Here is a 27,982-nt window from a genome sequence, read left to right as displayed (position 1 = left end):
GTTAGATAATGACAGCTCGTTTGTCTTTTTTTGATAATAGTGATGGCAGAAATACAAAGGGCCGTCCTAATAAATGCGGGAGGGAACCCCAGCGTGGTAAGTCTATTCAAATGGAACAGGTTTAATCACAACGTTTTTTCAAATGTTACCCTTAAGGCCATGCAGGTGTAACGATAGTTTTTTTTTTTTTTTTTTACACTGGTCTAAACCTGGTCTTATACTGATGTACACTGGCTGTCATGCATGAAATATGACGAAAGTGATCCAGATTTCTCAAAGATTGTTTTTATTATTCAAAATAGTGCTACAATAGAGATCCGTTTTTTATACAATTCTGTTTTATTTAAAAGTTATTTAACCATGCAACAAAGGAGGAGCCTAAATAGTAGGCTATAAATCCACAACTGACAACAAGAAATATTATGTCTTCTTAAAGTTATGTTGAAAAAGAATACAATATGTATGTATGTGTTTAGTTGGAATTTAATGGAATACAGCATGATTGTTGTTAATATGTTTGTTTAATTATAATAGATCATTTGAATCATCTTCGAGCAAATACAATACAATAGCACATTACACAAACAAGACTTAATCTAGTCTGGGTCCACTGTTATATGACACACATAGGGGTACAGTTGAATTATAAAGACTACATTTTACTTACAATTTATCTTTACAAAACAGAAGACATGTTCATCACAGTTTTCTGTGCATACTTATATTTTTAACCAGAGTCGACCTCTTTGACGTTTTTATGCTTGAGGCGTTCAGTGCCACCGTCCGGATTGATAGAGATTGTCATTATATCAAAGAATTTCTGGAATACAAGATAGTAACCATTGTAACAATATTGCTGTAGATTTACTGGCACTGCCCCTAAGTGATTTGGAAAGCTTATGATAAGCTAACCCAAAATGGAGTTAAATGAACTGTCAACTCATGTTGACGCATGAAGTGCATCTTATTTCAATCCACATACATTTCATCTATTATGATAGATGCTCCTACACCTGTTCATCCCAACTCTCGGACCACTGACAGCCCCACAAAGTCTACAAGGTAAGAGCTTAAGCCCAGCATCTCCTTTAGAGTAGCTTCACTTTATTGTGTAAGATGTAGCCTAGTCTGAGGTGTGTATTGCTTTGACAGCTGTTTGACACTAACTGTGTCTGCTGACATGGAATTTAATTTCTTCTTACATAGCAAGGAAAATGAAACACTCCAGAGATTGGAAGAGCTTAAGAAAATGCATTGCCAAATTAGAGAATCTGAGGTAAGGCCGCTCACTCCTCTGTCAGTGGATTTCATTGCAGACAACAGTGTGGAGAAAATGCATAGAAATCCAGGGAAACATTATAGAATTCTTTGTGTATGCAAAGACAACATAAAAATACCTATTGCACATTGAGAATGAGAAAAGGGTTTTGCATATACTGTATGTCCGCAGTTGTCATTTGCCAGTATAGGCAATGTTTAACTGCTCCTCATTGCTTATAAGTCCTCTGTTGTGGGACCTACCATAGAGGCGACCTAGGCAACTGCCTTAAGCCCCCACCCAGCAGAAGGCCCCCGATACATTGCCCACCCAAGCACCGATGGGATGGCCCAAGTCTATACCAACCGGCCCTCCCGCAGAAGCAATCGGTTGCGACAGTTTTCCTTGCTTCACCGAATACATTATATACCTCTAATGATAACCAACTGGAATCACTGTCTGCTATTTATACTACTCCTAGTGACCTTTCTTCACACTCATGGTTACTATTTTCTTACTATTTTCTAATCTCCTCCGTCAGTCTTACTATGTTTATTTGTTATTAAATGTCAATCACTCTAGCCTAATACTTGCGTGTCTCGCTCGTAGACACCTTTAACACCCCTACACACACACACATAATCACACACCCAGCATGCAACACTACCATTACCACTGATGTTTACACCCCATCGTATGTTCTGTTCTGTTCATTTCTACAATAAAGTTCAAACCAGTGGCGGCGGACCTTCAGGGCGATTGTGGCGCCGAACTGCTTTCAGGAAAAGGAGATTTTTTTTCTCTGTCGGCGTACTAATTAAGATAAATTGACAACAAAACAATTAGGACGTCCTACACCAAATGTATCGATTCAACAGGTTTCTACAAAGGGTGGAATCCTACATCCAAGAATTGGAACGAAAGAAAATCATGGCTAGCACGCTGTGAAGTGGCTAACGCGGTTTGTATTTCTTTATTTGTAGGCTACCACTGTCACTTTTCATAGGTTGTACAGTGTGAATGTTCGCTTTTTGCCCTAACACTGAGTTATTTTCTTTGTGAAGACTTATTACAGTGCATGAAATGCCCTGTATTGTTATTCCTAGGCTTCTTCTTCTTCTTCTTCTTCTTCTTCTTCTTGTTACCTTTTTCTGCGATTAATTCAGCCCGAACCGCTTAACGTAGAAACTTCATTCAAACTTTGTCGCGTAGGTCTTGTAAAGGACACTTATGCTATGTATTTTTCACTTTTCTAAACTTTATACTTTTTAAGATATTAAATAAAAACGAATCGAAATGTTCCCATTGACTTACATTGGGCCATTATGACATCATAATAGGGTCTTTAAACTGGCTTGCACCTGTGCTTCACTGACAGCTGCGCCAAATCAAAGGAACTTCTTCTCTGTCCCTCTCAATTTAACTGTAACTAGGAACATTAAGACACCTTCCATTCTCTACTTTTTTTCTCTCCATCTCTCCATCTTTCTCTCTATCCCTCTCAGTCTACTTTCTCTCACACTCAATCTCTCTTCTTCACTCCATTTTTATCTCCTTTTTTCAATATTTTCACTCTCTTTTTCTCTTTCACTCTTCTTTCCTTCTTCCACTCTTCTTTCCTTCTTTCACTTTTCTTTCCTTTCTTCACTCTCCTTTCTTCTTTCCTTCTTTCACTCTTCTTTCCTTTCTTCTTTCCTTCTTCAACTACTATTTCCTTCTTTCACTCTTCTTTCCTTTCTTCACTCTTCTTTCTTTTCTTCTTCCACTCTTCTTTCCTTTCTTCACTCTTCTTTCTTTTCTTCTTTCCTTCATCCTCTCTTCTCTCCTTTCTTCACTCTTCTTTCCTTTCTTCTTTCCTTCTTTCACTCTTCTTTCCTTTCTTCTTTCCTTCTTTCACTCTTCTTTCCTTTCTTCACTCTTCTTTCTTTTCTTCTTCCACTCTTCTTTCCTTTCTTCACTCTTCTTTCTTTTCTTCTTTCCTTCTTTCACTCTTCTTTCCTTCATCCTCTCTTCTCTCCTTTCTTCACTCTTCTTTCCTTTTCTTCTTTCCTTCTTCAACTATTATTTCCTTCTTTCACTCTTCTTTCCTTTCTTCACTCTTCTTTCTTTTCTTCTTCCACTCTTCTTTCCTTTCTTCACTCTTCTTTCTTTTCTTCTTTCACTCTTCTTTCCTTCATCCTCTCTTCTCTCCTTTCTTCACTCTTCTATCCTTTCTTCTTTCCTTCTTCCACTCTTCTTTCCTTTCTTCTTTCCTTCTTTCACTCTTCTTTCTTTTCTTCTTCCTTTCCTAACTTTTGCATTTCATGCACTGGTATTTCCTTCAGGAAATGCATTTTTTCTTCTTATTCTTGTTACCTTTTTCTGCGATTAATTCAGCCCGAACCGCTTAACGTAGAAACTTCATTCAAACTTTGTTGCGTAGGTCTTGTAAAGGACACTTATGCTATGTATTTTTCACTTTTCTAAACTTTATACTTTTTAAGATATTAAATAAAAACGAATCTAAATTTTCCCATTGACTTACATTGGGCCATTATGACATCATAATAGGGTCTTTAAACTGGCTTGCACCTGTGCTTCACTGACAGCTGCGCCAAATCAAAGGAACCTCTTCTCTGTCCCTCTCAATTTAACTTAGGAACATTAAGACACCTTCCATTCTCTACTTTTTTCTCTCCATCTTTCTCTCTATCCCTCTCAGTCTACTTTCTCTCAATCTCTCTTCTTCACTCTCTTTCACTCTTCTTTCCTTCTTCCACTCTTCTTTCCTTCTTTCACTTTTCTTTCCTTTCTTCACTCTCCTTTCTTCTTTCCTTCTTTCACTCTTCTTTCCTTTCTTCTTTCATTTTTCAACTATGATTTCCTTCTTTCACTCTTCTTTCCTTTCTTCACTCTTCTTTCTTTTCTTCTTTCCTTTCTTCTCTCTTCTTTCTTTTTTCTGCTTTCACTCTTCTTTCCTTCTTCCTCTCTTCTCTCCTTTCTTCACTCTTCTTTCCTTCTTCCACTCTTCTTTCCTTCTTTCACTCTTCTTTCTTTTCTTCTTCCTTTCCTAACTTTTGCATTTCATGCACTGGTATTTCCTTCAGGAAATGCATTTTCTAGTTTAGCTTTTGTAAGCCAATACTTTCGAGATCAGTCAATAAATATAGTTGGTTTTGACTTATAGGCTATGTTGCCCCCTTCTTTACGTTGTTACTGGACATATTTTATGTGTCCTGTAAAGCTATGTTGCATCATACAACATTTGAGACATGTGGATAATGAAAAAGTGGGATAATTTAATGTGGAGCCAAATCATGTTTGCTTATGAAGGCTCCTGAATGCAACTTTCTTCCATATAACTAGCTACTGTAGCTATGTAGGTAGAGGGGAAATATTTTGATTGTGTGCTGCCATATACTATACAAAAAGGTATTGCTGTATGAGTTAATCAGCCTACAAAAAGATTGATATTGCTTAATGTAGGTCGCCCTAATCATTATCAAAAAAATTGTGTACTCTTTCTCTGCTGACATTTATTCCTAAAGGCTCTGTAGTTATACATATAGGCCTAACCATCTGATACTAGCCCAGAGTTAAGCATATTCATCTAGCAAACTATACCTACCTTGGAGTGTTACAATAGCCAGTATCATTTTATTCCATGTGTCCATCCAGGCAAATTTGTGGATACAAATGTTATTAAAAAACATATATAATGTTATTTCTTTGTAATCATCCAAAATTATGTTAAGTGTAGGCTATGGGTATTTTGCATACATTGAGCGGGCAACGCGCCGTATATTAAGTGGGCCGCTCTGACAGACAACTCCCGGGCCACTTTTTCCCCCCAGTCCGCCCCTGCTTTGAGGTGGCCCTTTTTTTTTTTGCATTAAAAGGACGGATGAAGAGGGCCCCTGGCTATGTTCGCCTTAGGCCCCCAAATGACTAGGTCCGCCACTGGGTGGAGCACCCATCATTTGCTCTCCACCCTTTCCTTATCTGTGCTTGTGCTGCACATTGAACACTGTCATTGTCATAGATGAAGCATAAGTAAAACTGCTGTATATCCTTTGACCTTAGATGGCGCTCACATTAATATGCATGCACTGACACGGTTACCTTTAGGGTACTTAAATGGTCCTGAAATTCCCCTGCTCCCTAAAAGAAAAATATTTGAAGTACTTGTCTCTTGAATGTTTTATTTGTATATCTTATATTATTAAGTCTGAGACCTCTCATGATGAGGGCGATGATTATGACGATGAGGAGGATGGAGCTCATCAGAAGAACACACCTGCTTATCTGGATGGTACGTAGTTGTTAATCTACCTCCACCTGATCATATAGTACTTCTTTGTTTCCCCATGTGTTCTGGGGAGAACATAGAAAGAACATAGGAGCATTTTTGTACCCACAGGTGCTAGTCGGAGGAAGGGAAGCTACCGCCTTGCTGCAGCAGTCCCCAGAAGCATGAACACCACTAGTAGAAGGATTGGCAGGTATATTTTTCTCTCTCGCTCACTTTCTATGTATCTCTCTCTCACACACACACAATCACTCACACAGTCTATACAGCATATAGTTAGCTATGCAGTAAACTTAAACAAGGTCTAAAATCAGAAGTTGTAAATGGATGGTGATGGTAAATCCATCTCTAATGTTTAAATATAATTAAATCAGAATGATCATAACATATGGATAACTAGACAAAATACAACTGGTTAATATGCAGTGCACAAGTGAAATAAATTATGACATTTATATGAAATTTGACATTGACAAACATTGATATATGATTTCTTTGGGACTACCTTTTTGCTACAATGGCCTACAACTCCTTTTTAAATGAGCTATATTAATATGAAGCCCTACTTTGAATATTACATATTACTTTATTGAGCAGAATTTACCTGAGCTTTCATAAATCGTAATACAACGGAAGACTCTTCAGAAAAATCACATGTAGTGCCATAATACTGCCATGTCAGTTTCACACCTTGACATTACACAACTGACCCTATGGTCGTGATGTCATCGACCTGCCAATTAGCATTCTTTCATGGTGAAGTTGGAGCATTTGTCATTTCGAATGTTGGACTTTTTAGTTTGTGTGCCTGTTCTGTTCTCATTATGATGGTTGCAGGATTTGTGCAACAAATAGGTAAAAAGCATGTCTTCCACAAATATGACAATGTTTTAAAGCCAATCAGAAATGTCTAATCTTCTCTCTTGCCTAATTTGGGTTTAGATATAGCTGTAAGCGCCCTGTGGGGAATGACTCTTCTTCTGATGAAGACGACATGGAGAGGTCTGTATGCGGATCAAGACATTGAGTCAGTGTCAGATTTTATGAGTCCCCATTTAACTGCACATCTTTGACCTTTTCAGAAGCAAGTCTTGTTGTATTGATAATACAGAGTTCTGATAGCATTCCCCCTATATTACTTTTAATTTGTGATTTTTTTTGTGATACACATAAATTGGTTGCTTAGTTAAAAGTTTAGAATGCCAAAAGTGTCTTTATGACATCAGAAACACATAGCTGATGTCATAAAGGATAAAGAGTGAAACCCACCTGCTTGTATCACCAAGGCCTCATTGCCTTGGAATTATCACCATTTGTGGAATAACTACAAGGCTGGCAAGTAAGATGTGTTTGTTTTGCAAGAAGGTGGAGAATGACTGAACAAACTTTTTTAAACAATGTCAACTAAATGTGTTGTTTTTTCATTGTGGTTTCCATTAGGTGCCTCCCACTTAATATTCGAAAGGAGGACCTTGCAGGACTCGTTATGGACAGGATGAAGTCCGAAGCAAACCTTGCTGATGTGGACCCAGTCTTTGTAGACCAAACAGTAAGTGTGGGAGTATCTCACAAAGTACTGCTTCTGAGCCTGTTAACTATGCTGAGTATGAACTTACACCCAGAAATGTATACAGAAATGTATAATATGGAAAGGTGTCATCTCATGCTTTATTTAGTGCTGTTATCTTTAATCACATGTTGTAGGATACCTGTAAGTTCCCTACAGGTATTTGTATGTTCATGTTTATATGTTATGCTTTAGTATCATATTGATGTTTTGGAGCAAACAAAAATCAATCTCTCCTAACAGATTGGCTTTGATGCTGTTGGGGGTCTCACTAGCCATATCGCAGCTCTGAAGGAGATGGTGGTTTTCCCTCTTCTGTACCCAGAGGTGTTTGAGAAGTTCAAGATTGAATCTCCAAAGTAAGAGTCTTGTACATGATGTTCCATGTCCAGTTTACCTAATAAGACTCCAGCTTGCAATCATTCCATGTAGTGATCATTTTCAGCGATTTCTCATCTTTGGTCTGCCGGCCGTGTGTTTCCGTCTTACAGGGGCTGCTTGTTCTACGGACCACCTGGGACAGGGAAGACTTTGGTGGCTCGTGCCTTGGCCAATGAGTGTAGCAATGGGGACAGAAGGGTGGCCTTCTTTATGCGGAAGGGAGCAGACTGCCTAAGCAAATGGGTGGGCGAGTCTGAGAGACATCTGCGACTTCTTTTTGATCAGGTCAGTCCACGTCTTATTGCTCACATTCCAAACAGACAGCCAAGGGAGTGCTAGTTCAATGCATGCTCAATGGTTGTTGTTATCTACATTGTGTAAGTAACTTGCTTCCTTTGGCAGTGAAGGTGACATCTATTACATTTGCAGGCTTACCAGATGAGACCATCCATCATATTTTTTGATGAGATTGATGGGTTGGCTCCCGTCCGATCAAGCCGACAGGATCAGATACACAGGTGAGATTGCTCAAAAGTCTCGAAAAGGGTCCTGAACCATATTGAACCTCTCAGTAGGGGATTATATATCTTTATTAAACCAGTCAAACTGAGGCATCCATTCACATTATATCAAGGCAAGGGTGTTTTATTTCTCTTACTCCCCACCCCAGCTCCATTGTGTCTACTCTGCTGGCCTTGATGGATGGGCTGGACAGCAGAGGAGAGGTTGTGGTCATCGGTGCCACCAACAGGCTGGATGCCATCGACCCTGCACTGAGGAGACCAGGGCGTTTCGACAGGGAGTTTCTTTTCGGTCTGCCAGACAGAGAGGTATTCCATCTGAATGCCATTGGCCAGGTTTCATGATGAAGTAAGTCTGAATGTTTGAATGTTTGTTTGTTCATTTTTTCTCTCTGACAATGTGTTACAATGTAGGCTCGGAAGGATATCCTTGAGATTTACACGAAACAGTGGAAACCCACGCCATCTGATGGTTTTCTTGAGGAGCTTGCAGACAAGTGTGTTGGTAAGAGTTTAGTCTCTGGGATAGACAGAGTCTTTCAATTCTTTCTGTTTAAAATAAAACAGCACAGATGCTGTCATGGGCTGAGCGGAAATGTAAGCACAGAATGTAAAGCAGCAAAACAAATGTAGCCTCGTCCACACATATGGTTGTTAACGTGGTGTGTGGTTACTGGTTACTAGGTTACTGTGGCGCAGACATCAAGGCCGTATGTGCCGAGGCAGCCCTGTGCGCACTGCGCCGTCGCTACCCACAGATCTACAGGTCCTCGGAGAAGCTTGTCCTGGACATCTCCTCCATCACTATCAGCAGCTGTGACTTTGTGGCGGCCATGCGAAAGTTAGTGCCGGCCTCACAGCGCTCCATGTCGTCCCCGGCCAAGGCGCTCATCCCCACAGTCCAGCCGCTGCTGGCCTCGGCGCTCTGCAACATCCTGGAGATGCTGCAGATGCTCTTCCCCCACACAGAGCAAGGCCTCAAGAGGAAGAAGGAGTCCGGTCAGACATTTTTCTGACATGTTATATCAGTATCACTATCAACATCTGTCAATAATATCAATTTTAATATGAATGGACTCTTTTATTTCAGCTACACAAGTACCAGTAGTATTACTATTATAGGTTTTGTTGATTTTCTTTCTTTATATTTTGTTTTCATATCTTTTTCAGATCTTACCTCTGCCATCCTGGATGATGATCTGCTGTATGCGGATGAGGAGGCAACCACCAGTGGAGCCATCTATAAGAAGACCCCAGACAAAGGCTGTTTCCTCCAGACTATGAGGTGAGATTGATGACCTCCCTTCCCCTCTTGCCCCCAGTCTATACATAGGACTCTCTGATCATTCATCATTTAGATGTGGGTGCAGCAGTTAATTCTGAGCAGTTCATGCTTTTTGTGCCTCACCAGTTCCTCCTCTTCCTCCATCTTTGCATTTTCTTCCAGGAGTGCAGCACGTCAGCCCACCTCTCACCGGCCGCGGCTGCTCCTGTCTGGACGCCCTGGCTCAGGACAGACCACCCACATGGCCCCCGCGGTGCTCCATGCCCTGGAGAAGTTCACCGTCTACACGCTGGACATGACCTCTCTGTTCGGGGACTGCACCACCTCTGCTGAGCAAGCCTGCTGTCAGGTATGACACAGAAAGATCACATCAATCTGGGAGGGACTTGAAGTGAGACCATTCTAATGTCTAGCCATCTCTCAATCTGTTTATTTCTCTCTCTTCTTGTCCCTGCCTCTGTCTAACTCTAACTCTTTTGATCCACATTGAGAGATACGGAAGTAAGGTTTATTAAGGAGCATGTAACTTGACTAGAGGTTCATTTTCATATATGTTCAGCTATTTTAATTACAGGTTGTCCTTGTTTTTTAGTTGCACAATGTTTTGATATTTTAGATTTTTTGTGAGGCCAAGAGAACCGCCCCAAGCATTCTGTACATGCCCCTCATTGAGCAGTGCTGGGACACTGTGACCCCCGTGTTCAGGACCACCTTTCTCAGCCTACTGCTGTCCATTCCTCCTTTCTCTCCCATTCTGCTGTTGGCCACGACCAATTTGGCCCTCAACAACCTCGATGAAGAGGTGAGGAGCTTGTTTTGTTGCTGACATCAACCTTATGCTTACTTTACATTAGCAACCAAGGATATGTTAAATTATGAATCACATCTTCTGAATCACAACTGACTAGGGAAGACACATGCCAAGGTTATGACATCTTAAAAAAGTATTGGAAATAAAAACTGAGGAATTGTTTCCCTGACTGTTGGGGTTTGTGTGTTCAGGTTCGGCAGCTGTTTCAAGTGGAGCTTGGGGAGGTGCACTGTTTGAGCCCTCCTTCCTCGCAGGAGAGAAGAACATTTTTCGATGACCTCATTGTCTGTCAGGCAGCTAAAGCCCCAGCAGAGAAGAGAGAAGCTCGTAAGTACCAGCCCTCCGGCAGTGTTCGATCAGGTTGTGAGTTCACAAGTGGTGCATGCCTACAGCGTGTGGATGTCATTTTTTGTGGTCAAAGTGCTGTCCTCATGTTACACTACTGACATTTTTGAGAACATGACAGTGTATAAGAGAGGATATAAGAGAATGTGTGAGATTGTGAAAGATTGGTTAGAGGGTGTGCTGTATGTGTTGGAGACTGGCTTTGCCTTTGTGTGTGACATCTCTGTGTGACTGTCTCCAGTCCTGCAGGCCATTGAGGTTCTTCCCATAGCCCCCCCACCGCCCCCCCGGCAGATATCGGAGAACGAGCGTCTGCGTCTGGAGCGGCAGGAGGAGGACACTCTCCGAGAGCTCCGCCTCTTCCTGCGCTGTGTGACCGACCGTCTCATACAGGACAGGCGCTTTAAGGCCTTCTCGAAACCTGTGGATAAAGAACAGGTCAGAGGTCAACCAGTTGTCGCGTCTTGCATAATGTGGCCATGTCTTTTAACAATGGACAAGTATTTTTATCATTGAAAAAACTCTCTAAAGTGTGAAATCAATGATGAGAATGGAAAACTATAAAAAGTGTCTCACAATTTTTCTTTTGTCTTGAAAGTGGATTTTCTGCTTATTTAAAAATAAATAAAAATGAGAAGCCATGTGATGAAAAACAAATATTGAGAGGAGATGGGTGGGTACCGTGACTAATAGACTTCTAATATGAGAGCTGATGGTTTATCAGCGTCATTCAAGCCAGTCCATGTGTGCATAGGTGCCAGACTACCACACTGTTGTGAGGCACCCCATGGACCTCTCCACAGTGCTCTCCAAGATCGATCGGCAGAAGTACATCACAGTCGGAGAATACCTGCATGACGTTGACCTGATATGGGAGAATGCCCTTAGATACAACCCTGAAGACGATCCATACGGTACAACACTTATTTCCTCCTCTCATTCCTCACTGTGAACATACACACAAGCACACTTATGTATATTATGTACATAATTAAGGCATAATCACCCACCATAGGTGGACTTTGCGCAGTACATAATTTATGTGAAGTGCTATGATTTATTGCATAGTAGCATCCAGGGTTATCTTGTGTCTCAGATCGCCAGATCCGTCACCGGGCATGTGCCCTGAAGGACACTGTCCATGCCATTATCAAAGATGAGCTGAAGGAGGACTTTGAAAGGAGCTGTGAGCAAATCAAAGAAGCGCGTGCAAAGAGAGGTTAGCCAGTCACCCCATGACCACGGTCTGGCTTGACAAGACAGCAGTATACAGTCTCTAATATGTTTATAAATACATTTTCACTTTCTTCAAACATCATTTCATGGTTTAAAGGTCCATATAATAATAATAATAATGAATTAATTTTATTTTTAACACACTTTATCTCCTACTCAACTTAGTGTTAGTACTTTAAGTGTCATGAATGTGTTAATTTCTCTGAAATCTGTTTAAAATCTGTACACTCACAGCACCTCTTTCCTGTGTATTTCCGATGTACTTAGTTTTGTGTTTTTGATACGCTTACAGTTTGTTTTGAACATCCTTGCTCTCTCCATCTCACTACCATAAAGGTCAGGATGGTAACCCTGCAGTGCTCAACCCTCCAAGGCCCAATCGTAAGTTATCGGAGGCTCTACACACACAATCGGTGATATTTATTCTGCATCCCTTTTTTTGACATAAACTTGAATTGAATCAAACTATGTGTGGCTAGCTGGTGTGCTTGCTGTAAATCTCGAACCTTTTTCTGCCTGTGTTCCAGAGAAGAGGAAGATGGGGCAAGAGGAGCCGGAGACGCAGCGTAGGATGACGCGAGCCACCAAAACCCTGCTGGCTCAGCAGCACCAGCTCATCGACGTGGACAAAGCCCTGGAGTTCCTCTCAAAGAAAACCCCTCAGCTGGTGGTGAATCACGACAGCCTCAAGGTAAACTCCCTTAACACTGGGAACGTGCCCAGCAATGCAGGCATACTGTCTCGTTTGTGTTTTGTGGGGCGATTCATGATGCAGCAGGATGGTTTATTTGATGAAAAAAAATCCACGTCTTGTGTTTGGGAGTTATGGCAAAAATGTAATGATGTTGGATGGACAATCATTTTCAGTGAAAAGTATGGTTGGTTGTTGTGTGGCACACTATGTATTGACAGCCCTCAATCATGATTCACCGGGTTGATTCAGAGAGTACAGGTTTCAGTGTGAATTTATTTCTGTAGGACTTGCTAAAATGTGTCGTCACGAAGACTGAGGGATTTGAAGTCTTTCAGCTGGAGAAGGTTTATGCCCTTCTGAGCCAGAGCATCTACAGGCACCGCAAAGAGTATAACAAAACTGAACTCGTCCAGGTACCCACGCGCCTGGTCTGAATGCTTATGGTCAAAGATAATGTTGGGTTTGTGTTTCATGCATTTAGATAATTAATGAAATGATGTTTGAAGAAAATGCATTTAGATAATGAATGTGTTTTTGATGTGTGTTTTTTCTTCTTCCAGGAAATGAAAAGAGAAATTGAAAGTCTTTCGTAACATATTGTGTTTATCCTTTGGCCAAATAAAATATACAGCATATCAAAGATGCACTAGACTCTCTTTTGAAATTTCAGTGTTTTGATGTGTACATTAACACTCAAATGTGTTTGTAAGTTGCACAGTTGTAAGCTTAAAATAGTTAAATATGCAGTATTTGGATTCAATTTCGTAGAAAAGGATTGTTTATATTTCAGCTCAACAGCCAATCGAATTACACCCCACCATTCCATGCTCCTGAAGCACTGTGTTTATTGGCTGGGTTTGTGTATGGCTCAGTCCGAACCACTGTATGTTTCCCATTTATAGAGCCAGGGCTGTGTACTTTTTTTATGAACAAACACTGATGGGACAGCTTGATTACCGTGAGGAGATTTGTTGAATCGTATTTTTGAAAAGTGTATCGCAGACTGTACCTGTTAAATAAGCTAGTACAGCAAAATGCTTGCCAGACTTTCACTGTCACTAGATGGAGCTAAACACCCTCCTCTTTTCAGGACTATCACACAGATGTATTTAATTAAACCTGCATCATGAGTTCCAAACTGTTTGGGAGGCAGCTCACTACCTTTTTATTTATTACACAATAAGGTGAAAAGCTGTATGCTGTGAGATTATTTAAATATACTTATGTGTTTGTGTGGCTGGATACACAATGCACTATCACTAAGCAGTCCTGAGATCAGATCTTTAATTTGGACACCACATGAAATAAAATTAAATAAAAAATGTCCAACATTTCCGGAATTTCATTCCACACATGAACATGCATAGCAACACATTTTCAACAACATATTTTTCTCCTGCATTTAAGGACCTTGAATAGACAAAAACATCTCTTCCATACAGGAACCCCCTGGCTTAACAGTTCTAGTGAAAGTTTGTCCACAGTCAACTTCTTAGAGGGCTCTAAAGAACAACCATAGTCACTCCTTTGTGATACTGCCTTAAAATTATTTATCTTCATAAAAGTATTGCCTTAAAAGCAACGATTTACAAAAAAAGGTTGACAAATCAGCAAACAAACATACAGGTATATTAATGGGTCTTGCACAAGCAAAACATTTTCAAGTTTAAATAAACAACGTGAACTAGAAGTCACAAAAGTAGAGAAAATCTTTTTTAATCATAATATCAAGTATTCACTATCATTCCCAAACCAAATATATTAACCAGTATTCATGTTGTAAAAATATAGCAAACCTGTTGTCTTTCTGTGTGAAGGACTACAGACCATCTGTAATCTGATCTGTGCCATGTGTTGTTCAATTATATTTTCCATTCTGAATAACTTATTTGTTTGTGGGACTTGATGATGTCACAAAGATCTCTTATAGAAACCTCATAACATGAGTATTTAATACTGGAAACATACTTAAAATAAATAAATACATCACAAAATGCGAGAAAAAAATACACACAAATACTCTTTTAACAACATGTTTTTTTTCCATTTCATTTTTTTACTTATGGAATGGGAGATGCTTCTGTTGATTGTCCGTCAGCTGTTCTTCATGTAAACCAGTGGGGGTGGGGGGGTCAAGTCAGTGCTTTAAAAAGTTATTTCACATGTTCAGCCGTGTGAGACGAGCAGTAGAACTTCTTGTGCGTAATAAAATTTGACAGGTTGTTGAATTGTATGTCACAGGGGCGACAGTACTTCACATTGCCTGCAGAAATCGATCCATTTGCACCTCTCTTCACACCTGGGGCCACCTCCTCTGTCTTGGAAATCAGGAGAGGGGACAGGCTCTTTTTGGGAGGGACGGGACTCTCTGGGTCAGACGTAGAAGAAGGCTCTTCTCGAGGTGGTGAACCGTCTGGCTTACCGACGTCCATGGGTTTTTCCTCAGTTTTATGGTTGCCGTTCACGTCGAGGGTCTTGCTCTTGTTTTTCGGCAGAGGGTTTGGGGTTTGGTCGGGGACGGGTTGATCTTTCTCCCCTTCGCTGCCTTCATTTGGACTCTTCCTGTGCTCTCGTTGATCATTAGGCATCATCAGCATCCCAGTGGCATAGTCTGCAGCTTTGATTTCGTAATAGGGCCATATCTGTTCATCTTGACGCATCTTCTTGATCATTCCTGGATACCCACCGGTGGATATGAATGTGTCCTTCACCTCTTCCTTCACTGGGACGTTGTCGTCAGATGGCCCTCCAGATTTTACAGGATGGACAAGTGCATTCTGAGTTGTAATTTCAGGAGAACTGTTTTTTTTGTACGTCTCAATGCTCTTAGTGCTGATGTCTGAATTGCAACTTTCCTTTTTAATGTCCAGCAACAGTTTGCTGTCTACAGAGGTACCGGGACAGAAGTTTTGTTTATGGGCAAGGTAGTCCTCCACTTTATTGAAGCTGATCTTGCAAACTGCGCACTCGTGGTAATCCATGAGACTCGGTGGGGACTGCGAGAGCTTGTTAAACTGTGGCAAGCATTTCTTACTTAGATCTATTGGTTCCTCCCTGGCAACAGCATTGCCCTTAGAGACCAGTGCAGATTTAGTGACTGTGAGGGATGCTTCCGGGTGTTTAGGAACCATATTGTGATAGATGTTGTATCTCATATGGAACTGATCCCTGAAAGACTCCATTGCTTGCTGGGTGATACAAGGGTTGCCCATTGTGGGGATGCCAAGGAAAGGTGGTGGTGGCATCGGTGGCATGTGGTCCTGGTCAGGTGTGGTCATTTCGTAAGCCTTTCGCCTCTTCCGTGCCCGCACTGACTTCTGGGCCGCAGGGCCTTTAAGTGCATTGGCACGCTTCATAGGTGGGTCATGCCTGGTGGCGCAGTAGTACTGCTTATGTACCATAAACGTCTCGTTTCGGCTAAATGTGATGTTGCAGGCTGAGCATGTGGTGCCGCTCGGGTCCAGCTCGTTCTGTACAGGAGATATTTTGGGGCTTTTCAAGTCTGTCTGAATGCAATTGGGTCTTTCCTCTGCACCTGTTGGAGTTGAGGCCTTTTTAGCTTGAGGGGAGAGGTCATCTGGCAGCTTGCCCCCAACTTGGAAAGGGTCAAACATGGATGTGGGCAAATGAGTGGGATCCACTTGGTGACCTTTGAGCTCAGGTGGATGGGCGCTTAACATACCGACCAGACTGCTCCCATTCCTCGGGCTCCCAGCATCCGGGACTTGATCCAGAAGGTTGCTGTATTCATGCGGCTTTGTGACCTGCTGCCAGCGGCTGTTGCAGTAGTGCTTCTTGTGGACCAGGTAGTTGTCCAGGTTGCCGAAGGTGATGTTGCACTCAAAGCACGTCGCTCCCTTTGGCACAAGGTTGCTGTACACCATCGGAGGGTAGTTGCTGCCTCCGTGGCGCAACCTACGATGGACGAGCTCTGACATTTTTGCCAGGATCTCAGAGGCCTGCGGTGCTGCAGTGATGTCTTGTGGGAAAGGGACATGTGGGGCGAAGGGGCCCATGGGGAAGGCAGGGGTAATGTTGGGCTGGACGGGGGAAGATGCCTGTCGTGGACTGGAAGGCTCTGACTTCACCTTAGTGTAGGAGAAACTAGCTTGGTTTCCTGAGTTGGTCTCAGTCTTCATGGTGGATTGTTCTCGATCTGTGCTTCCAGTGTCCACACCGGTGTTGGCCTCTTTGCTTTGGCCCGGACACTGACGGGCTTCTCTCCTGACTAGATACTCCGGTTTGTGGCCGGCCCGCGGGCTCCCTGTGCTGCCACCGCCACCGGGGGAGACTCGGGTGTCTCCCTCTCTGGGAGTTTTGCCGCCCCCGTGGCCATGCAGGTCCTGGTGCCTGGCGAGCTCAGTGGGGGTCTGGAAGCAGAAGCTGCAGTGGTCACACCGGAGGCCCACCTGGGACAGATGGGACAGGATGTGCTGCTGGAGGCTCATGAGAGTGTCTGCTGTATGGTTGCAGATTGTGCATTTCAGGACAGCACTGGTGGATACAGGGTCTTCTGTCCTGGTACCTAAAAGATAAAAGAGCACATATTTAACTTATGGCCAGTGATCAGTTTATTCACAATCTAAATTCTACAACCGTATCTATTCTGTTGTTGCCTTAAACAATTATGCAGATTCTGTTCTGCAAACAGTTCTATTACTGCGCCAGACCTTTTTGACTTTCATGCTTAGTAGTACTGTTAGTGCTTTCTTAATATACTGATGTATTATTCAATATTGAATTAAGAGTGTCTCAATGAATATAAAGGTGATTTTAAAAGTAAAGCGACGCACAGTATGCTTTATTGATGTAATTGTTATTATTGTATCATTTTAACTTGTGTACCCATATTCTAACCTGTGTTGGTCTGAGACTTACTGTTGTGTGTGAGCAAGTGCATTTCCAAAGCATGGGCACCACTGAAGCTCATGTTGCATTGTGGGAAGGGGCAGACGCGAGGGGTGACATGGTTGCCGTTCTTGCTGTTCCTCTCCGCCACCATGGCGTCCACTTCCCTCAGGCGCCCACTGCAGTAGTACATGAGGTGAGCCTGCAGGTTTCTTTCACTGCGGAACCAGATCCCACATGCCTTGCAGGGGAAGATGTCCTCTGCGGGGATGGGAAAGGGTCATGAGTGGACACAATCAATATACTTAAATATTTGTTTAATTCACACACTTATGTGGACTTGATATTGCATCAGCAAACAGAACACTTGTGTGGCTCCATCTTTTGTGATGTTCCAGAGGACATTTTGGGCATGGAGCCAAAGCAGCCATCTTTAATTTAGCGCTGTAGCAGCATGTGAAAACCAAGGTGACCTGACCCCGACAGACCCTCATCAAAGACTGACGGTGAGCTTTGTGTAAATCACATTAGCGTCATTACGATTAGGAAAGACATAAAACACAAAATCAGCGAGTGTAAATATTTAATTTCGGCAGAGATTGAAGGTCAGTTGGAAGCCCTCCGTAACTCCCTTATCCTCGCCAAACACGCACGTCCGAGCTGAGATGGCTCGGTGACACGGATTTCCCCGCTTTTAAACTCCCACCACCCCACATGAGTGCTAGTCCCTATGACATCCCGAGTTAATCGCAGGAGTCGCCGATGTGTCTGCGCGGCCGATAGCAAACTCACTGTTCACAATGGCGTTGGGCAGGATGGAGGCCATGGCGGCCTGCTGGGGAAGGAGCTGGATGGAGTCCAGCAGGCGTGCGGGGTACATCCCCTCGCTGGCTAGGGCCTGCAGCTGTGAGGAGACATCTATGGTAGAGGCATGTAGCGTCTCTCGCTCCATAAGTGGCTTGATTGTAGTGCACCAGAGCTGGCCACCTGAGAAAGAAAGATTTGATTTGGTCAGACATCAGCATACTATTATTATTATTATTGTATATGACATTGGATGGTCATGAATGGGTGTTGCGTTGATTTGTTTCTGGAGTCAGATTAATTTACCACTTTGAAAATAAGAAGTGCAACCAGATCTTTTTCTGTGTAAAAAATAGGAAAAATCTGTAAGAAAAAAATCGCATAATGACAAGAGAATGACAAAGTGCATTCTATACAGCTAATTTCTTTCAGTTTTTTTTTCTAGCCTAGTCAAATGTACATGACGTGAACCAAGGAATAAGATGCACAGATACAATACAATATTATTAATTTTATACATTAACTAACCCCATCTTTTCATTCTGCCTTTAGGATAGCATCATTGTTTTACAGTTCTAAACCCCTTTTTATGCACTTCCCTCATAAGCTACACTGATCCCTGTTTTTTATTTACAAGACATCCAGCCAAAAGACTGACAACTGCTTCTAAGACACTTTTACTTCACACAATGTGACAGCACTAAATTATAAAGCAATGTGTTTCGAAACCTTCATGTAAGGATCACACAACTCAATTTATTTAACTAGTTTATGTTTTCATGGCTTTACGGCCACATATTTGTGCTTTTCATAATCGCGACCGTAAGAGCGTACATAGGCCTGTTTACGTACTAGAACACTATGTATTCTTTGAAGCTCTGTCAAGCCAGACAAAAAGACCTGTTCCACTACAGTGTGACTGTATGTTTACTCCATCCTGAAATGGCCATCTTGGATAAAAGTCCAGCATTTTATCTGAGCGTGAAGCTGCGGATGAAACATTCCGCTGCAGTCCTAAAGAACAAACTCATTAGAGGGGCTAAAGGAAGGAGGAAAGCTTTGTGCCGAAGATAACATTTATCTCTTTACATGACAGGCACTCCGTCTGCTCTTCATCTTCCATTGAGGGGATTAAAGTTTTTAATATGACTATTTACAAAAGTCTGGCTGGCGCGATAACAGGCAAGCCATGATACACTGGCACTGAACGCTCGAATTAGGACATTGTTTAATTGCCGAGTTGGACAATGAAAATAAGGTTCAGGACTTTTTTAAAAGGTGTTAAGAGACTGTCAGTTTGTCAAAAGGATGAAAGTTATGGTTATGGGTGCTCTGATGAGCTTTCTGAGAATGAAATTGAATGGACATACAGTATATGAAAGGGGTACCAACCCTTTAACATTGGAAAAAAAAAAGTATTTAAATTATCCGATAGCTATCTATGGAGTTCTGTACAACTCTCAACATTACTTATTTTGTTGAGGGCCACCACAAAAACAAATATATTCTCCCCGAAATGAATATATCCAAATTATTGTGTTGCATTTGCATTTAGGCTATTAGAAAACAGGCATTTAACTCATTTTCTGTTCTTGTAACAAGGCTATTTAAATCCTGGCAATGGACCAAGAGCAATTGGCTCAAAAAAGTGTTTGCTTTGGCAAGGCACACTGCAGAGAAGACAAAGAAATGAGTAAACAAAAAAGAATCCCCCTCTCTCTCTCTCGCCTTTTCCGCTTTGTCTCTCTCATTCTCTCTCCATCTCTCTCCCACCTTCTCTTTCTCTCTCTCTCATTCTCTTCCTCATGCCCTCTCTCCTTGCTCTCTCTCTCTGTGAATCATAGCAAATATTTGGATCAGTCAACGAGTTTCTGATTCAACAGAGCAGAAAAGAAATCACAGAGTTGGAGAATTTCACCCCTCTAACAAAAGACCACAAAGTGGAAAATGACGACGGAGGACAGAAAAAAGAAAAGAAAAGCTGAGCTAAAACTTTACTTTTGGGAACATTTCCCTGGGAGAGACACTTCCCTAACAAGAGAATAGGATACTCAAACTGTGTAGACCCCATTTGCCATAAACCCTGTGTGGTCCACAGAATGTCTGGTCTCTTGTCTAAGTTCGCAAGCCTCCACAAGATGGCAGCCTCAACAATGTTTACAGCCGACACCATTATAAAAGCGTGAGCCCCAATCGGTACAGTGACAGTCCTGTGATGTGGTAACTTGCCAAGAGCTCATTTGATGAACAGACCACAATTGACCCTGGTGAATAGTGTACAGTGTTTTCACCAGTGTAATCAATTCAAACCACCTAACACACCAAAGTGGTGACGAAATTTTCAATTTGAGAGATTTGATTATTGTTCTCGGCTGTATTTTTTTTTCAAAATAGAGAACAACGACTTGAGAAGATCAAAATACTTGAATAATATAAATAATAGGACCATTACCATATAGTTTTAGGATAACAGTAGGGCAACAGTTTTAATACATAAATGCCTGTATCAATACAAATATCAATTGCAAATTTGTAATGCAAAATTTGCAGCTACGCTGATGTGAAGGTACAATGCTACTGCTTCATGAAATATCTGCTGATAATTACTGGGGCCTAGGATAGATACAGAGTGCCACATTCCAGCTATCATGTGCATTTGTGATTCTGAGTGATTATGTATTTAAGTAGACTTTAAGCCTCTTAGTATTATTGATCCTCCAGCTACCTTTCTCAACCTGATGGATCTGTTACACAATACACGAAATCAGAGAGACCAGCAGTTTGCATTACAGAATGAATACATGCAGACTGACACAGAAACAGACGTGCGTGTACACACACACACACACACACACACACACACACACACTTCCACACTCACTTTTGTGGACTCTCCCTGTAAGATAAGCAGTGTTTAATCAGAGGAGAATGGCTGTGGGGGTGCTAGCACTCTGCACATATTTGAAAAAGCTTCTTTTTTTTCTACACACATACACTAAATGCTCCCCACCTGCAGATTGAATACCTTTCCCTTCCCAGCATATGTGTCTTTTTTTCTTGTCTCAGTGACCAGGCATGAGTCCTTTGCTTTACACGTCTGCATTTTCATTAAAAAGAGTAGAGCCATATAATGCCATGTTTAGGCTATCTCACTCCCATATGGGGAAGGCCACGTAAGGAGGTGCTTTTCTATAATCATTTTGGAATAAATCCAAGCGTCCCATTGGTGATAAAATCTTAACTTTGCAATATGGATGAGCATGAGTGGCAGTCTAATTTAGTAATGCAATAAAACGACACATAATGATACAGAACATTATTAAATTATAATACCACTCACTTTGATATTTCTAAGCAAGGAGAGCCTGGAACAGCCTCTCAGTAAATGTAACATTTTCTAGATCATTACATCATGCATATGTATGTATATTATATATATATATATATGCATAGATTTTTCTCACATTGTTTTTTAAAGTGTATTTCAGTCTGCACAATAAGCTTTTCTATTATACTGTAAAACACACCAAGGTATAGAATAATTTCTTGTTTCTTGCAGGTCTATGATATATTTTAAACATTCCTTTCTTTGTTAATTACTTCCTATTAAATGTATTTTGGTCATGTTCAATTCTCTTCCTAAATAAATATAAACATGAGAAATCTGATCGCATTTGACTACAAACACGCAGCATTTCCTGCCCCCCTCCTCTGCTCTTAGCAGCTCTTACTACCCATTGCCTGATCCAAATCTACCCCTCTAGCTGGCCAGAGCTCTCCCGACCCGAGCATTGCGAGCCGATGCGCTTCTGCTGTGGCGCCGTGCCCGCCTCTTTGGTGGCCCACGTGAGTGGCACATCCCCTTTCTACGACAGCTGCCCTCGTTGGCGAGCTGCTGTGCCCGCCCCAGGTAACAGTGGCATGCCATCTGCCCTGCACCTGTGCCCTCATTCATCCCTGCACCCGGCCCCACATCAAACAGACGGAGAGAGTGGTGGCATCACTCCACGCTCTCTCACTCTCTCTGTGTGTGCTTGCGCCAGCCACCGCCACAGTGCCTGAGTGTGTGTGTGTGTGTGTGTACAGGTTTAACAGAGAGAGAGGATTGGTAGTGTCTGTGAAGGGGAATGAGTGCGGTGGGTGTGTGTGGGGGGTTTGTATGAAAGAATGTGTGTGTATGAAATAACGATTGTGTGTGTGTGTGTGTGAGATAGAGAGAGGGAGAGAAAAAGAGCTTTAGTCCACCAGTTACCAGCTGCTTGTGTGTAGGAGTATTTGTGAAAGATAGAGACTATGTACGTGAGAATGAAGAGAGAGAAAGAGAAAAAGAAAGCTTGAAGAGAGTGTTTGTGTGTGTGTGTGTGTGTGTGTGTGTGTGTGTGTGTGTGTGTGTGTGTGTGTGTGTGTGTGTGTGTGTGTGTGTGTGTGTGTGTGTGTGTGTGTGTGTGTGTTTGTAGAGTTGGGGAGTAACTAGTAACATGTAGCGGAGTCACATAATTGAATTACAAAATAAATGTAATTGTTAGCTGTTACTGAGATTTTTTTTTTTAATTAAAGTACAGATAATAATCAGAATGCTGGTCATTTCAAAGGGATTATATCGGAACTATTCTGATGATGATGAACTATTCTTCTCTGTAAAAAGCTTTTTAAGGATATATGTAGAATATACATTAATTCATTCTGTTGCATGGCATCCTTTCTCAGTCTAGACAGGCTTCATTCATTTGGCAGTGCGCTTACATTTTAATCACTGCTTTTGATTGGTCCTTTTGTTTGAATTTGCACTAAAGTAATCCAATTTAATAATTTACGTTACTTTGATGAAGTCATTTTAAACATGATCCCTTGTCATTTGTAACCTATTACATTTCAAAGGTAACCTTACCAATCCTGTGTGTATTTAAGTTCAAGAGGAAGTTTGACGCACAAATACAAAGCCACATGGTGTCCATAAGTGTCCATGGTGTCCATAAGTGTCCAACATCTCCCATACCGTACCGTAATGTACAATTTAGCTACATTTTTCTAGGGGACAAGAGCACTCCTATTGATTATATTGAAATACTTCATAGAGAAATGACAGCACTGCCAAAAAAAAGCCTGCATCCAATTTTCTAAATTTGGCTTCAAACAAGAAAAGAAAAAGAACAAGAGAGACAGAAAAAAAGAGAGATAGAGAGCAAAAGAGAGAGAGAGAGCGTGAGAGAGAGAGAGAAAATGAATCACCTCCTGACAGCCAGTGATGCGCATAACCAGCTGCTGTCAGTCTTCAGCACTTTCCTGGGCGGCTGAACTAAGCTCCTTAGAGGAGACACTTCCCTGCTCCTGAGTCTGCCCATACCAGGGCCTCACTCCACTCCACTCCACTCCACTGTCCCCACAGCTCTCTCTAATACACTTCCACCGCCCTGCCCCGCATCGTACGGCCCCGCTCCGTTCCGCGACGCACCCGACCACCCCACCCCACCCACCCCACTCAATCAACTCTGTGTCATGTGCGCTGTCTGACCTCTAGAGTCAAGTGCAGAGAAACGGAGAGGTCATCACGCGTCTGTTGCAGCGAGAATGTTGGGTGATTTCTGTTTCCAAGTGTGGAGCTGGGATGCTGAGAAAGACCGTGAACGGAGAGTTTAGGGGATGTTTGGGAGTGTTCAGGGCACTGTGGACAGGGTGTTTGGGGGTGTTCGTCAGTGAGTCTATGGGAGGGCAATGGCCGGTTTTCAGGGGATGTCCAGTAGCAAAAACAACCACCGGAGTGATCTTACAAGGAAGACAAGAGGAAAATCAATCGGCATCAACTAAAAAGCGAAAGCGATTCCAACACAAACTGGCGATGGAGTGCCCCCACCTCTCCACTTCCCTTTTGCACTGCAACAGAGCTCCCCTCATACAGACCTCGAGCAGCTCAAGAAAGGCGAAGATTTGTCACTTTCCTCAACCCCCATTATCATCTCCAAGCCGACGCCGCCCCCTCGCAACCCCCCTCACACACCCCAAAGCCCCAGGAGCTTTCCCCCTAATGGAAAGCACTGTCTCCCCACTTAACACGGCCGTCCAGACGCTGCTCCCGATACAGGCCCCGGCTGTTTATGAAATGATGGAATTTGGCTGTTTTTCTTCCTTCCCTCCTCCCTCTCTCTCTCTCGTTCTCTCTCTTTCTCCGTGCGTGGAATGTTATCAGCGGGCGAACAATCCTGCCCATGGTTTCACCCTCACGGGCTAGCTGCGCTGCTCATTAGCCTGGTGCATATTTAATCCAGAAGTTTCTTATCAAGTGTGACACCTGCATCTCTGAATGGCACTCTCCCTGTGCATTTGGCATGTATTTGGGTGAGCAGACTCCAAGGTGCTTTGTGGAGATTAAGAGAGAGAGAGAGAGAAGGAGGAAGAGAGAGGGTGATAGAGAGAATGAGAGAGAGAATGAATGCTTATTTTATCATTTAGCAAGTTTGGACGGAATCCAAGGAGTTTTTGTCTTGTTGTTGTAATTAGAAAGCCTTTTAAGCGATAACAGCTGCTGAGGAATATGAATATGGAAACGTCAGTACAGCCTAACCCCCCCCTCCCCCCCCCCCCCCCCCACCCATCTCCCCAATCCCCTCACCATCCCGTCCATGACAAAAACACCTCACTCTCCTTAAATGCTAATTTTCACACGGCCGTCGCGCTGCTGTGTTGTGGGAAGCTTGAAAGCACCCAAACAATTGCTGAATTTTTTTTGCACCCCCAAAACCACCCCACCACCCCATCCTCCACACACACACCTTCTTTTGACTGGCATACGTGAAACATTCCAAATCATGAAACACTTCTGACAGACCAGCAGCCCCCCAGCCCCCCCACATCCTCTTCCTCCTTCACTGTCACCACAAACACCATTACCGACGCTTTCATTTAAATACAGGGTTGCGCAATTAAGCCACTCGTGGAACGCTCCGCGTTTTGCCTCTCAGCTGGGTCCCTGTACGATGCTGTCAGCGGTTGAAACCCCCCCCCAAAAAACAGCAATGGCAGGCTCACATTACCGCACCTTGTCATTTGAAAAGATGGTGTTTTTTCTCTCCCTCTCCCCTTTCTCTCTCTCTCTCTCTCTCCCTCTCTTTTATAGTAGTGATGAGGCCAGTGGGACTCTGGGGGGATGCATAATCATCATGGCTAATCAGCAGCTGCTCAGGCATCTCCCATCTCCCATCTTCCTTGCACTCGTCTGGGTGGCTCCTTGTCCTCTATCCGATGAGAAACAGGGGGGGAGAGAAAAGGAGAAGCTCCTCAATGACGAGACAGCAGTGGAGGATGGAGGGGGGCGGGAGGGGGGCGGGAGGTGCGTGGCCTGCCGTGGGATAATGCCACATGATTGACACACCATGCAAATGTGTGTGATTATCTGTGCTCACAGATCTGCTGTCGTCACACCCTGGGATGGGAGCGAGGACTCCTGCCCCGCGCCATGGAGGGTGTCTCTGGCGCTCCAGGGCATTCAGATGATGATGAAGATGGTCAGGATGATGATGATGATGATGACAATGATGATGGTGGTGGTGGTGACAGGGCTAAGGCTCTTTGGTTGGCAGCTTGGGTAGTGATCATGCTGGGCTGAAAGGGGGTCAGACATTGTCCCCTGATCTTAGGCAGTCCTGAGAGAGGTGGGGCTCTTTTTTTTGGGGGGGGGGGGGGGGGGGGGGAGAGAAAGGATGTTTTTCTGTCATTCTCTCTCACTCTCTGTGTCTCTTTTATCTATGGGACAACTACACCATGACTTAGCCCCTGTCTTCAGAGAGAAAGGGATAGAAAGAAAAGAGAGGATGAAGAGGGAGAGATAGAGAGAGGGGAGAACGTGAGAAGGAGGAGGAGAGATACGCCATAAGAAAATTAGTTTCTCTAGGGAGGTAGGATTATACACCTCGGCACTGGTACCTTCCAGTGCCATTCCCCCAACACTGATGTGAAAACTCAATTAAACTTTGTTTCCACTGAATTCAACTGCAGTGTCTGCATGTATGTTTGTGTGCGTGTGTGTGTGTGTGTGTGTGTGTGTGTGTGTGTGTGTGTGTGTGTGTGTGTGTGTGTGTGTGTGTGTGTGTGTGTGTGTGTGTGTGTGTGTGTGTGTGTGTGTGTGTGTGTGTGTGCCAGCCAAGCAACCCTTGATCCCTCTTTATACAATCAGTGCTTTTTTTGTTCTCCTTTTTTCAGTTGAAAAAAAAAACAAATACATATCTTCAGGGCACAGCAGAAAAGTTTTGTTTCTTGGGAAGGGGGCTGTGAAAAAAACAGAGTTATGCTGGGACAACGTTTTTTTGATGACTCCATGGTTGAAGGATACACCCTGTTCACCCCCACAGGTTATTGTCTTTCCACAGTTCACAGTTCATTCCACACAGTCAAGACTCTACCCAGTCCAGCATGCACCTTTAACCCCCAAAACACAATTTTCATCTACAACACAGCAAGACGATAATCAATCATTTAGTGCTCTATGACTTGCAGCTCCATTACCTTCTGAAACAGTTCTTGTACTTTTTTACCAGCAGTCTATACTGGATGGTGCAAGTCCGTTCAGCTCAACCAGAGTTAACCTTAATCTAGCAGGGGAAACTACTGAAGATAAGCCACCAGCAATCCTTCTTCCTGTTGTAAGCCCAGCATTTCTTTTTCCTCTTCCTCTCTTTCTCTCTCTCTCTATTTCTCTCTTTGTCCCCAGATTCACCTTGCTGGCGATGTGCAGCGTTCCATTAGGCTTCATCACCGCCACAAACTCCCACTGAGCTGTCAAGTAGCCGTCCGTCAATCAAAAGATGAGAGGGGAGAGATAGTGAGGGAGTAAGTGAGTGAGCAATAGAGGGAGACAGACAGAGAGAGGAGACAGAGAGAGAGAGAGAGAGAGGGTGAAATAAAGAGAGGAACTGACACAGAGATCATAAATGTGATTTTTTTTCCACGCCAGACGAGACTCTTCGAATCTAATGACCACAATTTCATACCCCATCCCCTGCTACTAACCTCCCCCCAACACACACATACACCACCCCCACCCTCTCCCGACCTGGTCTGCCACAGCCCCCTGAGCAGTACAAGTGTGCCGTCTTAAGCCACATCTCCTCCTGATCCAAACATCCACCATGATCAAACTCGGATTTATGACGCCTCACCACTCCCGACAACATCCAGTGGCTTTAATAATCTCGTATATTTCTTCCCTCTTGCTTGACATTTCCAGTCTTGACAGTCACTCAAGATAAGCCCAAAGCTCCCTGACAGCATGGAGAGCACATAGAAAACACATGCTTAAGAGTTTTACTGTCTTCTCTCTCTCTCTTACTCTCCTTCACTTGCTCTCCTCCTTCTCCTTCTCTCTCTCTCTCTCTCTCTCTCTCTCTCTCGCTCTCTCTCTCTTCAAATGCCCCAGAAGGGAACCAAACCGCTTACTGACTTCTTTTTTTCCCCTTCTTCCCCAACCACAATTTCATAATTTTTGGCAAATCTTTGTAACTACATTCTGCACTAATCTGTACAGTCCTTCGATTCCCAAATCCAACCCTCGAAAGCTTTTTTTCCTCCATGTAAAAAAAAAAAAAAAAAGTAGGAAGATAGCGAGCCACAGTTTGCTGTTTCGATTACAGCTCCAACTCATCGCTCGGTTCTGAGAGCCTCACCCAGCTGCGTTCTCTGCGTTCCCCCCTGTTATCCTCCCGCCTCGTCCCAATCAATTACCAATGTGAACCCGATTCATTAAGGGCTCTCCATTGAGAGCCGTTCAGTTCGCCCGTCGTTGTGCTTTAATTAAAGCTAATCTGCGCCACGCGCACAGGGGCTCTGCTGCTGCTGCCGTTGCCGACTAGGAGACTCCTTCAGGGCATGGGACTGTTTGAATACGCTGATAATGAACCTCGACATTTGTTAAGATGTTCGTTTATTCTTCTGTCTCCGTTCACTTTGCCGTCTGC

General features: G+C 43.0%; 2 protein-coding genes across 2 annotated transcripts in view; one reads left to right on the top strand and one right to left on the bottom strand.

Annotated features, from left to right (window-relative positions):
• Positions 1-8: 8 nt before the first annotated feature.
• LOC308363518 (ATPase family AAA domain-containing protein 2-like) lies at positions 9-12,979 on the top strand (the record flags this gene model as incomplete). Its single annotated transcript, XM_080836323.1, has 24 exons — positions 9-93; positions 1,002-1,062; positions 1,207-1,276; positions 5,465-5,549; positions 5,658-5,739; positions 6,489-6,548; positions 6,987-7,095; positions 7,357-7,472; positions 7,605-7,779; positions 7,924-8,012; positions 8,165-8,324; positions 8,430-8,520; positions 8,700-9,014; positions 9,186-9,300; positions 9,463-9,649; positions 9,917-10,102; positions 10,303-10,438; positions 10,698-10,894; positions 11,211-11,370; positions 11,553-11,675; positions 12,029-12,073; positions 12,220-12,383; positions 12,671-12,799; positions 12,947-12,979. 24 exons carry the CDS (start codon positions 9-11, stop codon positions 12,977-12,979), a joined length of 2,973 nt encoding a protein of 990 aa, XP_080692449.1.
• Positions 12,980-14,539: 1,560 nt separating this feature from the next.
• zfpm2b (zinc finger protein, FOG family member 2b) overlaps positions 14,540-27,982 on the bottom strand; it is a gene marked incomplete at both ends in the record, with an annotated part of 40,283 nt that continues 26,840 nt past the window's right edge. The window contains 3 exons of the mRNA XM_080836657.1: positions 14,540-16,911; positions 17,265-17,495; positions 18,027-18,221. Of these exons, the coding sequence (XP_080692783.1) occupies positions 14,540-16,911; positions 17,265-17,495; positions 18,027-18,221 (2,798 nt within the window). The remainder of the gene's footprint in view (positions 16,912-17,264; positions 17,496-18,026; positions 18,222-27,982) is intronic.

The sequence above is a fragment of the Sprattus sprattus genome, assembly GCF_963457725.1.
Source record: "Sprattus sprattus genome assembly, chromosome: 4".
Taxonomy (NCBI): domain Eukaryota; kingdom Metazoa; phylum Chordata; class Actinopteri; order Clupeiformes; family Clupeidae; genus Sprattus; species Sprattus sprattus.
The sequence above is the reverse complement of the archived record's forward strand: the minus strand, read 5'-3'. Positions and strand labels throughout refer to the sequence as shown.